The sequence below is a fragment of the Scyliorhinus canicula genome, chromosome 11, assembly GCF_902713615.1.
Source record: "Scyliorhinus canicula chromosome 11, sScyCan1.1, whole genome shotgun sequence".
Lineage (NCBI taxonomy): Eukaryota > Metazoa > Chordata > Chondrichthyes > Carcharhiniformes > Scyliorhinidae > Scyliorhinus > Scyliorhinus canicula.
The window spans coordinates 157,400,818-157,413,151 of NC_052156.1; the positions used below are offsets into that span (position 1 = coordinate 157,400,818).

Consider the following 12,334-nt stretch of genomic DNA (forward strand, 5'->3'; position numbering starts at 1 on the left):
AAAAGACGAAACGACACAACCATTTTTAACGACACTCAAGGGTCTTAAAAATATCTGATGATGTCTGTTGATCTTTAAGAGGCGAGCAAAGGGGCTGCCTGCATTATAAGGAGCAGAAGTATAGAACAGTCGGTATACCTTTCAGGTGAGAAATTCTGGATTCTTTGAAAATGAACACAGCTTGCAACACATTGTGGGTAGGCTGATCACTCCCTGCATGAAACAAAATGTACGTTATTGTAATGGAAGGATTTCTCAATTCAGCTGTTGAAACATTCAACCATTTCCTTATCTGTGTACTTACCACCGGTGAAGCAGGAGACAGAAGCGCTGAACAACACGAGTAGCCCTTGATCACTTAAGCACTTTACAATCGCCTGGAACAAAAAAACAACACATGCACCGGCTGAAATTCCAAGTGTGTAAGCATATGAATGTGGAATTAAAAAAAGAAGAGGCTATAAAGTTATTCAAGAATTTGTACTTAGACAGCGCTGTTAATAGAGAATAAAACCTCCCAACACTTTGCCAGGAAGAAACAGACGGACTCCAAGATTTTGGGAATGAATCCCATAGACAATTCAAGTGTCACAATCGGACAATGCACTGTTTTTCTCCACCAACGCATCAGAGAAAAGCATTACTTTTGTTTTTACATTTCGTCAGCCTTTTTGCCCAGGCCATTTTGAAATGGGGAGACAATAATATAACAAAAACCTGCCTTGTGTTTGTTTTCATCAACCTATCAACGACTTGGATGCAAAGTTGTTCAGTTGGTTCTCCTCCTACCCGCCCCCTCTCTCTTTGTACTCTTTTAATAAAACCAATAGTCAATAAATTCAACAAAAATGACAGGAGTGACAGGAGTGAGGCACTGGAACTAAAACAAAACGTGAAAAGGAAACTTAACTAATTCAAATTAAAGTGTCGTTCAGCCCACGGTGCCCAGGGGTTGCGGAAGGCCTGAAGCGTTCTGGCAAGCACCGTGTGCTCCCTCTCCAAGGCCGCTCCGCTGCAAACATAGCTGTGGTAGAAGGGCAGACAATCGGGTCCGACAACCCCCTCAACCACCCATTGCCTGGACCCGTGAATGGCCAATTTGTCCAGACCCAGAAGCAGGCATACAAGAATGTATTTCACCCTCCTCGCCTCCCTCCTGACTGGTTGAAGTGTCTCTTCATATGTGCTCAAGTGAAATCCAAATTAATGCCCCCTACCTGCATACAATTAAACATAATTATACAATTAACAGACAGGACTACAGTTTAATATCAGACATCGAAACTGGAGGGGTATCGGAGGGAGGTCTTTAAGGTCACCTCGGAGGTGGTGCATGTGAGAAAATCAGGGTGTCGGACCAGCCCGGGCTGCAGGCGGGTGCGGGAGCAGATGTCTTAGCCTTTGCCCCGCTGATTGCCCAAAGGCGGGTCCTGTTAGGGTGGAGGTCAGCTTCTCTGCGCTGTGCCTCAGCGTGGCAGGGGGCAACTGCTAGAATTGTTGGCTCTCGAGAAGGTGAAGGTTGGGTTGAGGGGGAGGATGGAAGGGTTCTACAATTCATGGGCATTGTTTATCCTACGGTTGTTGGTCAGGGAATTGCTATTGTATTTGTTACTGTTGGTTATTGCACATTTGTTGTAAAAGTGGAAAATGAGGAGGATAAAAATATTTTTTTTTAATATATATATATATTGGACTTGAAACACAGTGGGTGGGATTCTCCGAGCCCGCGCCGGGTTGGAGAATTGCCAGAGGCGCGGGAAATTCCCGCCACACCGCTCCGAAGCCGGGCCGCCGATTCTCCGGCGCCGGTCGGGGTTCGCCACCTGGAGGGGGCCTACCTCCTTCCGCGCGGCCCGCTGTAAAGTCCCCGGCATGTTGCTCCACGCCAGCGACCACGCGCCTGCGCGGCCGCCTTTCGGCACCGGAGCCACGCGCAGCACTCCGGCGCCATGCTAGCCCCCTGAACAGCGGTGAATTGCTGGGCCGGGAGGCCCATTGACGCCGGCGTGACACCATTGCGGTGTTTACACCGGCGTCAACACTTGGCCGGGATTTCGGAGAACCCTGGCCAGTAGCTCCAACAACGCAGCACTCCCCTCAGTACGGCAGCGCCACCAAACCCTCCTGACTCAACGAGACAAGAACAACATCATTTATTCAAACTGATGACCATCAAATGCCTTTCGCCTAGAACAAAGACCCGTGCATTCCAACTCTTACCAGGTTCTTTTTCTTCATTTCATCTACGAAAGGACCCAGCTGAGAGCCTTCTCCTCGCTCAATGTATTCCACCAGCTCATACCAACTGCAATATAAACCTGCCAAACAAACTGAAACAAAGCCAAAAGAATGGGTCAATGTTTCAGTCAGACATCTTTATGTAGCGTAATACGTGGAGCCAAGCAAATAAAATTACCTTCTTTAAGTTTGTAACTTTCTCTTTCAAAAACGGCCTGCGGCAATTTGCTTTTCAGTTCATCAATTCCCATAACATATTCGATTTCAAGCTCTGCAGGTCTGAATAAAAACATAACAGCGGATGAAAAATGTTATTATTTTACGGGAAAGATGCACAATCATGTGCATTTTCTCGGCTGTGCAATCCGTATTAACCTTTTGCGTTGCGAACTGTTCACAAATTGCGCGACGATCACCTCCGCGACACTCGGCCTTGCAATACTTTGTATGTTGTGTGGGTGGGGCTCACAGACCTCTGACTGGGGAAGGTTTGTAGGGGGACAGGACAGTGGCAGCTGACATTTATCTTGATCAGTCACCTCAACGGGAGGCCATGGCTGAAGGAACTGGACAATGTCTCGGCAGCGATGACTGGCTCAAGACACTACAATCATAGAATTTAGAAGGAGGCCATTCGGACCATCGAGTCAGCACCGGCTCTTGGAAAGAGCACCCTACTTAAGCCCTATCCCCATAACCCAGTAACCCCACCCAACCTTTTTTTGGACACTAAGGGCAATTTAGCATGGCCAAGCCACCTAACCTGCACATCTTTGGACTGTGGGAGGAAACCGGAGCACCCGGAGGAAACCCACGCAGACACGGGGAGAACGTGCAGACTCCGCGCAGATAATGACCCAAGCCGGAATCGAACACGCGATCCTGGACCTGTGAAGCAACTGTGCTAATCACTGTGATACCGTGTTGCTATATGCTAGCATCAAAGCCAACATGCTCCTCAGATTTGTCCGGAGAGAACTAAACGCGGTCCTCCTTTCCGGCAACGGGACAAATAATTTTCCTTCAAAATGTTAAAACAAGTTCTTTACTTTGCTCTTTTCCATCGCTTTCATTGGCTTTTTGATGCCGCCCTGCCGACTTTCCTTTGGATGGGTGGGTTATGGGGGGTGAATTGGGCGCCATCGTCTGGCAATGTGGAGTCATTACATCACAGTGATTGCAGTCAATAAGACTTGCATTTCTATAGCACTTTTCATGACCACCGGACGTCTCAAAGTGCTTTACAGCCAATGAAGTATGAGCTGCGGACACTTTTATTCTGTAGGAAACGCAGCGGCCAATTTGTACACAGCAAGCTCCCACAAACAGCAATGCGATAATGACCAGGTATTCTGATTTAGCGGTATCGATTGAGGGATAAATAATGACCAGGAACCACGATAACTACCCCGTTCTTCTTCAAAATAATGCCATGGGATTTTTAATGTCCATTACAACAGCCAGAGGGGGACACATTTAATATCTCCCCCACATGATGGCACCTGCGGCAGTGCAAGAACTCCCTCGGTACTGCGCTGGGGAATCAGCCCTATTATTATACTTTCACATCCTTTCAGGGAAAGACTTTTGCAAAAAGAAAATTGAACGGTGGACATAAAAACCATCCACAAACACACCAATATTCTAAGGATTTCCAATTACCAATCAAATAGTACCGATTATCTCTTATAATGTCGTTATTATTTGATATCTTTTTTACACATGAACTTAATTTCCGACCCGCATGGTTGGGTGTTAGGAAAACAAAGGCAGTTTTAAGGAATTTACATTTATATGGGAAAACATTAGAAATAAGGTATAGTTTTAGGCAGGCTTAATTTAATGTTTCTGCACTGTCCGTGTGCAGTTTGCACATTCTCCCCGTGTCTGCGTGGGTCACACTCCCACAACCCAAAGATGTGCAGGGTAGATGCATTGGCCATGCTAAATTACCCTTTAATTGGTCAAATAAATTGAATCGGCTGAATTAATTGAGTCAACTGAATTAATTGGCAAGACACTATTGGCTGGATATGTCAGAGCTTGGGAAATAGTGGAAGTCAGTTGAGACAAAGGAATCCTGAAGAGTTGGTGTAAAATCCAGGACTATATTTGCTGGTTAAAGTGGAGCGGCAGCTCTGGTCACAAGTCTTCTGGAAAACAGGGACTGGATTTTAGAATGCAAACTGCTGATGGAAAGCAGGAGTTTGGAAATGCTCAATTAACAATCATGAAATGAAAATGAAATGAAAATTGCTTAGTGTCACAAGTAGGCTTCAAATGAAGTTACTGTGAAAAGCCCCTTGTCGCCACATTCCGACACCTGTCCGGGGAGGCTGGTACGGGAATTGAACCCGCGCTGCTGTCCTTGGTCTGCTTTACAAGCCAGCTACTTAGCCCACTGTGCTAATCATCTGGAGGATGCTGAAGATGTATCCACAGAAATTGTCTTGGGGTTTCATAAAGGTGTGTGTGTATTTGGCCACAGTCACCTTGCTTGTGTCAAAGGGGCTTTTTGTGTTAATGAGACCATCGTAGCTTTAAATGTACTTTGTCATTCGTGTTAATCTTAAACCTTGTATGTAATTCTTAAGATAAGGGGAAATAAATGAGTATTGTGTTATAATCCTTTTTTTGTTTAATAAATATATTTTCTTGCTGCTAACACGAATGGGCGGCCCTGTGATTCTGCTCCTCCAAATTTGATTTTTTTATAAAGTAAGTTATGGGGCTGGGTTCTCCGCTGTCGGCGTTCACATTTCGCCGGCAGCCCGACGGCGTGGGGCAGCCCAACAATGGGAAACCCCATTGGCCGGCTGGAGAGACTCAGAATCCCGGGGTCGCGCGCAATAGAAATCTGATACAGCGGGACAGAGAATTCCGCCCATAGCCTTTTGGGCCAGGGTTCCATTCTGGGAGTTATATCAACTGGGATCACAACACTGGGACCATGCACTAAGGGGACATTTCACCCTCCTGAGAATGGAAAATCGGGCGTACTTTCCACAGACCTCCGTTACGCCACAGCTCCACAACCTGAAGTGAGGTTACTGCTTTTAATGAGAACTAATTAAACATGCTACCCGGTTTGAAAGGAAGAGGGATGCTCTGCTAGGACTCTATTCCAGATTTATTCATGTAAAAACACATCTGGCTCACTAACATTCTTCAGGAGAGGAAATCTGCTGTCCTTACCCTGTCTAGTCAAGTTGCGATTCCAGATTCACAACTCTGTTGTATCAAACTGCTGCAGAATAAAGCACCTACACCAAATGGACTGCAGTGATTCAAGCAGGCTACCTCCACCCAACGGCAATAAATGCTGGCCTTATTGATGATATTCACATCCCACGAACAAACATAAAGAATAGGGAATGGGGAAAATACATTTTGGGAAGGACATTACCCTCAAGAGTAAAATAAAAACTCTTCTGGGGGGTGTCCATTAAGCAGTAGTACATCCATCAGAATATGGCAGGTACTTAAATAATGACCTCAATTGTAGAATAGAACAGTACAGCACAGAACAGGCCCTTCGGCCCTCAATGTTGTGCCGAGCCAAGCCATGATCACCCTACTCAAACCCACGTATCCACCCTTTTCCCGTAACCCAACAACTCCCCCCCTTAACCTTACATTTATTAGGACAATTTAGCATGGCCAATCCACCTAACCCGCACATCTTTGGACTGTGGGAGGAAACCGGAGCACCCGGAGGAAACCCACGCACACAGGGGGTGGACGTGCAGACTCCACACAGACAGTGACCCAGCTGGGAATCGAACCTGGGACCCTGGAGCTGTGAAGCATTTATGCTAACCACCATGCTACCCCTAATTGCCCCGAGATCAGCTTGCCTGTTCCTCATAGCCAAAGATGTTTAGCGATAAACAATGACAGCTGGGTAATCCGTCCAATGCAGATCCTGACAGAAATTTCCCAACTAAAAACAACCCTGATTTTGCTTAATTTCCTTAAACATACCAAATAGGCAAATACCAAAAATGTTTAAATAGCACATTTAGCGTGGTGAAGCACTCACAGGAGTGGTTTCAGACAAGATTTGCCACCAAGCGACCCAAAGATAAGGTGGGGTGTCGGGAGGTACATTTTAAAGAGCGTCTAGGAGGAGAGGGAGGCGGAGTAGTTTCGGTCGGATTGATGAAGGAACAAATATGCAGACTTACAGAACGACTGGCATCAATGGGCTGCCACTTGACTTCAGAGCTACGCTGATCGCTTTTCCACTGTGGATCAGTTGTCCTTTCCAAGGATGGTACTCTGCTGTTTAATATAAACAGTTGGGGTTAAAACCAATGCAAATGCCTGAAAACAGGTCCCTGAATCTTGTCCATCACAGCCCTCCAACTCTCCAAATAGTCCAAAGGAAACACAAAACATACGTATGCAGTCCAGCCCAAATAATTCAAATCTACTTTTAGTTTCAAAAGTTTAAAAATGGAAATAATTTCAATTATGTCATGCAGCAAAGGAGAATTTAATGCTTAAAATTCTATTTAAAATAAAACAAATGATCAGATTTGACTGCCTTGGCGAGTGAAGAATTTGCTGTGTGCACACTTTGTCTTTGTGGCTGACCTCAAAAACTCTACAAAAAAAACAGACTTGGATCGAACTTTCGCCTGTGTGAGAACCCATGTTGGTAATCGACTGTCGCTGTTATAGACGATGTTGAGTTTTCCCTGGGAAATGGATTAGCCATCCAGGTTTAAATAGGGATACAGGGCGCGATTCTCCGCTCCCCAGGCCAGGTGGGAGAATCGCGGGAGGGCCGCTCTGGCACCCCCCGCGATTCTCCCAACCCCCCCCAAAACGGCGTGTCACGTTTTGTGACACGCTGCTCGGAGAATCGCGGGCCGCCGTTTTTCACGGCGACCCGCGATTCTCCGGCCCAAATGGGCCAAGCGGCCTGCCGGTTCACGCCGGTGGCAACCACACCTGGTCGCTGCCGGCGTGAATAGCGCGCGAAAGGTGAGTTTGGGACCTGTGGGGGGCGGAGAGGGGATTGAGCACCACGGCCTTGCTCGGGAGGGGACTGGCCCGCGATCAGTGCCCACCGGTCGTCGGGCCGGCGTCTCCAAGAGACATACTCTTTCCCCTCCGCCGCCCCCCAAGATCAAGCCGCCACGTCTTGCGGGGCAGCGGAGGGGAAGATGGCAACCGCGCATGCGCGGGTTGGAGCCGGCCAACCTGCGCATGTGCGGCTGACGTCAATAGGCGCCGCCGGCCGCGTCATTCTCGGCGCGCCACCTTGACGCCGGCGGCCGAGTTTGATGAAACGCCGTTCCTAGCCCCGGGGGGGGGGAATAGGGGGCGAGGAGCGGCCTACGACGCCATCGTGAAACACTCCGGGTTTCACGACGGCATTGGCCGTTGAGGGAAATTCCGCCCATAGTGTGTGTAAAGTTAGGCTCAAAGAAGGGCCTGGTGTTTTATTTCCTTTCTTTTCTGCTTTGCAGAGTATCTGAAGACCTTGGGCGGGGTTCTCCGTAGCCCGACGCCGAAATTGAGAGCGGCGACTGGCCGGAGAATGGTTCCCAATGCCGAAATTGGGGCAGGTGCTGATTTGACACCGGTTGGCGATTTCCGTCCCCTCCAAATCAGCGTCATCGGGACGCGCAATGTCGCAACCCCGTCGGAGCGTCATCAGCCGGCCCACCCACGATGCTCCGCCTCCGATGGGCCGAGTTCCCGACGGCACGGGCCCACGTGTGGTCTCAATGGACAGGAGCCTGGCATGCCGGCTGCGGGCAATGTCCAACGCAGCCACACACGTCCCAGATCCGTGCTGCTGGCCGGGTGGCTTCTGCTAGGGCTGGGGGAGTGGTGGGGAGTGGCCAGGATGTGGGCTGTGCTGTCGGGGTGGGCAGGTACGCGGTCCAGGATGGCCAGCGCCATGTTTACCGGCGCAACCAGTGGGGGTTTAGGTCTGCGCGGCTGCAGCTTGTCAGCCCTGCGCTTGTGCGGCCCGGGACCCGGGGACTCTCCGGCTGTTTTCCACACGTCCCGCAGGTGTTCCACATGCCGCCGGTGCTAACCCCTCACCGGTATCGGCGAGGGTTCCGCGCCAATTTTCCCATCATGGACCACCACGGATTCTCCACTGGCGCCAGCACTTAGACACAGGAACGGAGAACCCAGCCCCTTACCTTTACTGTTTGAGTATTTAGACCTCTGTTTGAGCTTCGAACTGAGTGAACTCCACCCCGCATATCACGATCCCGTCACACAAGATTCAAAAACATGTGGCAACCACAGAATAAAACATTTTATTTTAAAATATTACACTCCTGAAATGAGCAAACACGTCAAGTCTAAACCCAGTCAGGGCAGCACGGTGCACAGTGGTTAGCACTGCTGCCTCACAGCGCCAAGGACTGAGGTTCGATCCAAGCCCTGGGTCACTGTCCGTGTGGAGTTTGCACATTCCCCCCGTGTTTGCGTGGGTCTCACCCCCACAACCCCAAAAGATGTGCAGGGTAGGTGGATTGGTCAAGCTAAATTGCCCCTTAATCGGGAAAAAAAAGAATTTGCTCCTCTAAAATTTTTTTTTTTTAAAGTCTAACCCCCAGAGTTTAAAGGAAAATTCTTTACCTTGAATTCCTGGAACAAGACTGTAAAGGAGAAAATCGAGAGAAAAGACGTTTAGACACCATCGCATGATTTTCAACAATCTTCAGTATGTGCATCATAAAACAAAAATGGGACAGAAAAGAGAACTTACACCTCATTCTCTGCTGAATTTGTCATCATGCACTTGTTATCACAGTACTGAAATTCTACAACAGCGTAAGGGTAAATCTGTCTAGGGTACTGGAGTACATCACACTGTCCAAACTCATACAAGTAATACTGGAACAAAGGGAAATAAAACTGGTCACTGACAGAATACAAGTACCTAAATCCAGTCGCAAAGCTTATGCAGTAACAAAACTTAAACAGTAATCACAAGTCCGCAAACTGAAACGTATCAGACCGAATCGGAACTCACTTCGAGAGGAATTTTGCGGCAAGAGAAAAAAAGTGAATATTTTGAGAGGGAGCAATCCCCATTGAAGACGCATATCGGACAAATGCAAAAGGAGTGATCTCACCTGGGTCAGCTCAAAGGCTTGAAAGTGGCTGGTTATGGAAGAGACTGTATCACTGTTTGTAGAAACATGGCAGTTGTAACCAGCGGATGGCCCGGTCAAATCTGCTGTGTAATTTTCAATCATAGGCTTCACTCTACCCTGTTGAATAAACAAAAACAGCACTGGGACTACTCTCAAATAAAGAACACGTGGAGAAGGAAAATAGGAGGTCATTTTTAATAAGCACAATCCTTCCAACTGAACCTACAGAATTGTACAATCACGCCTTCATTATTTGTGCAAGGGGACTGAATAAGCAGAGGTAGAATCAGAGTGAATCCCGTCAAATTTCACTCTAACATCCGCCAAACAGGCAGCAAATACCATGCTAGTGGGTACTTTAACAATGGTAATTTATTCAAGAAACATGCTCGCAGCCAAAGGCTGAAATTCAGTGTCACTCGCATCACAAAATTCAGACATGGTCTGGCTAATATCACAACATTTTTCAGCCCTCTCCTCTGACTAGTTGAGTTCAACAGATGGCAGTGTTCATTAAAGTAACCTTCCCTGACTGATACAGCAGCTGTGAAATATGACCTGTTTGAAAATGGAAACATGTGTGATATAAACACAGGATTCGCTCAACTTTGTGGAGATATTTGCCTGCAAGCAGGGAAGAGAGGTTTTTTTTAAAATCGCATAGTATCAGAGGATCCAATTCCGATGGATCCTGTGTGGATTACCGTGAATGATCACAAAGAACAAAGAAAAGTACAGCACAGGAACAGGCCCTTCGGCCCTCCAAGCCTGCGCCGACCATGCTGCCCATCTAAACTAAAATCTTCTACACTTCCGGGGTCTGTATCCCTCTATTCCCATCCTATTCATATATTTGTCAAGGTGCCCCTTAAACATCACTATCGTCCCTGCTTCCACCACCTCCTCCGGCAGCGAGTTCCAGGCACCCACTACCCGCTGTGTAAAACACTTGCCTCGTACATCTCCTCTAAACCTTGCCCCTTGCACCTTAAACCTATGTCCCCTAGTAATTGACCCCTCTATCCTGGGAAAAAGTCTCTGACTATTCACTCCGTCTAGGCCCCTCATAATTTTGTAGACCTCTATCAGGTTGCCCCTCAACCTCCATCGTTCCAGTGAGAACAAACCGAGTTTATTCAACCTCTCCTCATAGCTAATGCCCTCCATACCAGGCAACATCCTGGTAAATCTCTTCTGCACCCTCTCTAAAACCTCCACATCCTTCTGGTAGTGCGGCCTAACTAAGGTTCTATACAGCTGCAACGTGACTTGCCAATTTTTATACTCAGTGCCCCGGCCAATGAAGGCAAGCATACCATACACCTTCTTGACTACCTTCTCCACCTGTGTTGCCCCTTTCAGTGACCTGTGGACCTGTACACCTAGATCTCTCTGACTGTCAATACTCTTGAGGGTTCTGCCATTCACAGAAAAAGTAAAATCAAAATGACTCCGTTGTAACAGCTGTGATTACAGGGACAATTCTAACTTGGCAAAACTCGATCCCATTGTTCATCGAAAAGTATGTAGCTTGTTAGAGAAGTGTCTGTTACCATATGAAGGGAATTTCCTGGAGGGCAAAGTTTAAGGAATGAAAGGCAGCTGGCACACCCTAAGCCAGGAATATAACACATCCTGTTACGCCAGTAGATGAAACAGATGTATAACTTTCTGAAATTTATAACGCTGTGCGTGATATCTGAGCTCTATTATCTGGCCCCTCGGGCTTCAACCAGTGCTGTGGATGTTATGAGGTTTCGTGGCATCGCTGCCAATAGCAGTGGTGACAGAAAGATCCAAAAACAAGTTTTATTTTGTGCGACAGAAAGGAGCAAGTAGAAGAAAAGAAAGAACAAATGTTTAAATTAGATCAGGCTGGGGAACCTCTAAGAGATAACACTTCTCAGCTAACGTTTGCATAACTGGCGAGAATACAATCACAACGCTTTCCTTTTCCTTACCTTAATTATTTTCAAAATGAGAATATAGCCACACTTCCCATGGTACCATGGTGTGGGTTGAAGGAAGTCCGAATATTTACAAAGATACACTCCTGTGAGACAAAAAGAAATGGTCAAGATGCATGAACGCTGCAGTAAACATCCAAAACCTAAAATGTTTTACAAAAGTGAACGTTTTAGTTCCTATGGCCTTGAAATTACTCTTTACAATATTGTAATACAGGGATCGAGGGGACAGGAGTATAAACTGCACAAAAATGGGAATACACTACATGTTAGAATGTTCTCCTTCTTCCAGAAAATAGAGCCTTTGGAATACGCTGCCTGCTGACACTTTGCATTACCACCAAGAGAGACTGTCTGGCCAGAGATAACACAGAAGGTGTCTTTTTAAAATAAATTTAGAGCACCCAATTAGTTTTTATACCCCTTAAGGGACAATTTAGCATGGCCAATCCACCTACCTTGCACATCTTTTTAGGTTATGGGGGTGAGGCCCTGCAGACACAGGGAGAGAATGTGCAAACTCCACACGGACAGTGACCCGGGGTCAGGATAGAGCCCGGGTCCTCAGCGGCGTGAGGCAGCAGTGCTAACCACTGTGCCACAGTGCCACCCGACACAGAATGAGGTTTTATAGTTGTCATGTGGAGCTAGATTTTGAGGCCAGTGGAGATCACGAATGGAGGCGGGTGGAGTCCTAGAGGTTTGCACCACTGGCCATGTGCCCGTACCGTGGCTCCATTCAACCCTGGGCCATTTTTTGAAATGAGATGGGGCTCTGGCACATCAGTGTGTGTGTGTGTTTGTGTGGTGTGTGGGTGTGCGTGTGTATTTTTGTGTGTTTCTGTGTGTGGGGTGTGTTTGTAGGTTTAGCCCCGCTCTCTCCGTCCTGTCTCCAGTGTGTGTGTGTGTGTGTGTGTGTGTGTGTGAGAGGGGGGGGGGGGGGGGGGGGGGGGGGGGGGGAGAGAGAATGCGAGGGTGCGAATGTGAGGGGTG

At 47.6% G+C, this 12,334-nt stretch overlaps 1 protein-coding gene across 6 annotated transcripts in view; it reads right to left on the reverse strand.

Annotated features, from left to right (window-relative positions):
• LOC119973545 (protein TASOR 2-like) overlaps nt 1–12,334 on the reverse strand; it is a 104,573-nt gene that overhangs the window by 54,607 nt on the left and 37,632 nt on the right. For 5 of the 6 annotated variants that reach the window (XR_005462346.1, XM_038811838.1, XM_038811839.1 and 2 more), the window contains exons 5-13: nt 11,336–11,427; nt 9,354–9,491; nt 8,984–9,111; nt 8,854–8,873; nt 6,426–6,522; nt 2,417–2,517; nt 2,221–2,330; nt 305–377; nt 139–213 (exon numbers count right to left, since the gene is read on the reverse strand). Coding sequence is in view for 5 of the 6 variants with exons in the window: in XM_038811838.1 (XP_038667766.1) it covers nt 139–213; nt 305–377; nt 2,221–2,330; nt 2,417–2,517; nt 6,426–6,522; nt 8,854–8,873; nt 8,984–9,111; nt 9,354–9,491; nt 11,336–11,427 (834 nt within the window). In the remaining variant the exon portion in view is untranslated. Of the gene's footprint in view, nt 1–138; nt 214–304; nt 378–2,220; nt 2,331–2,416; nt 2,518–6,425; nt 6,523–8,853; nt 8,874–8,983; nt 9,112–9,353; nt 9,492–11,335; nt 11,428–12,334 lie in introns of those variants that run through there. The other variant, XM_038811841.1, reaches the window with a different exon arrangement.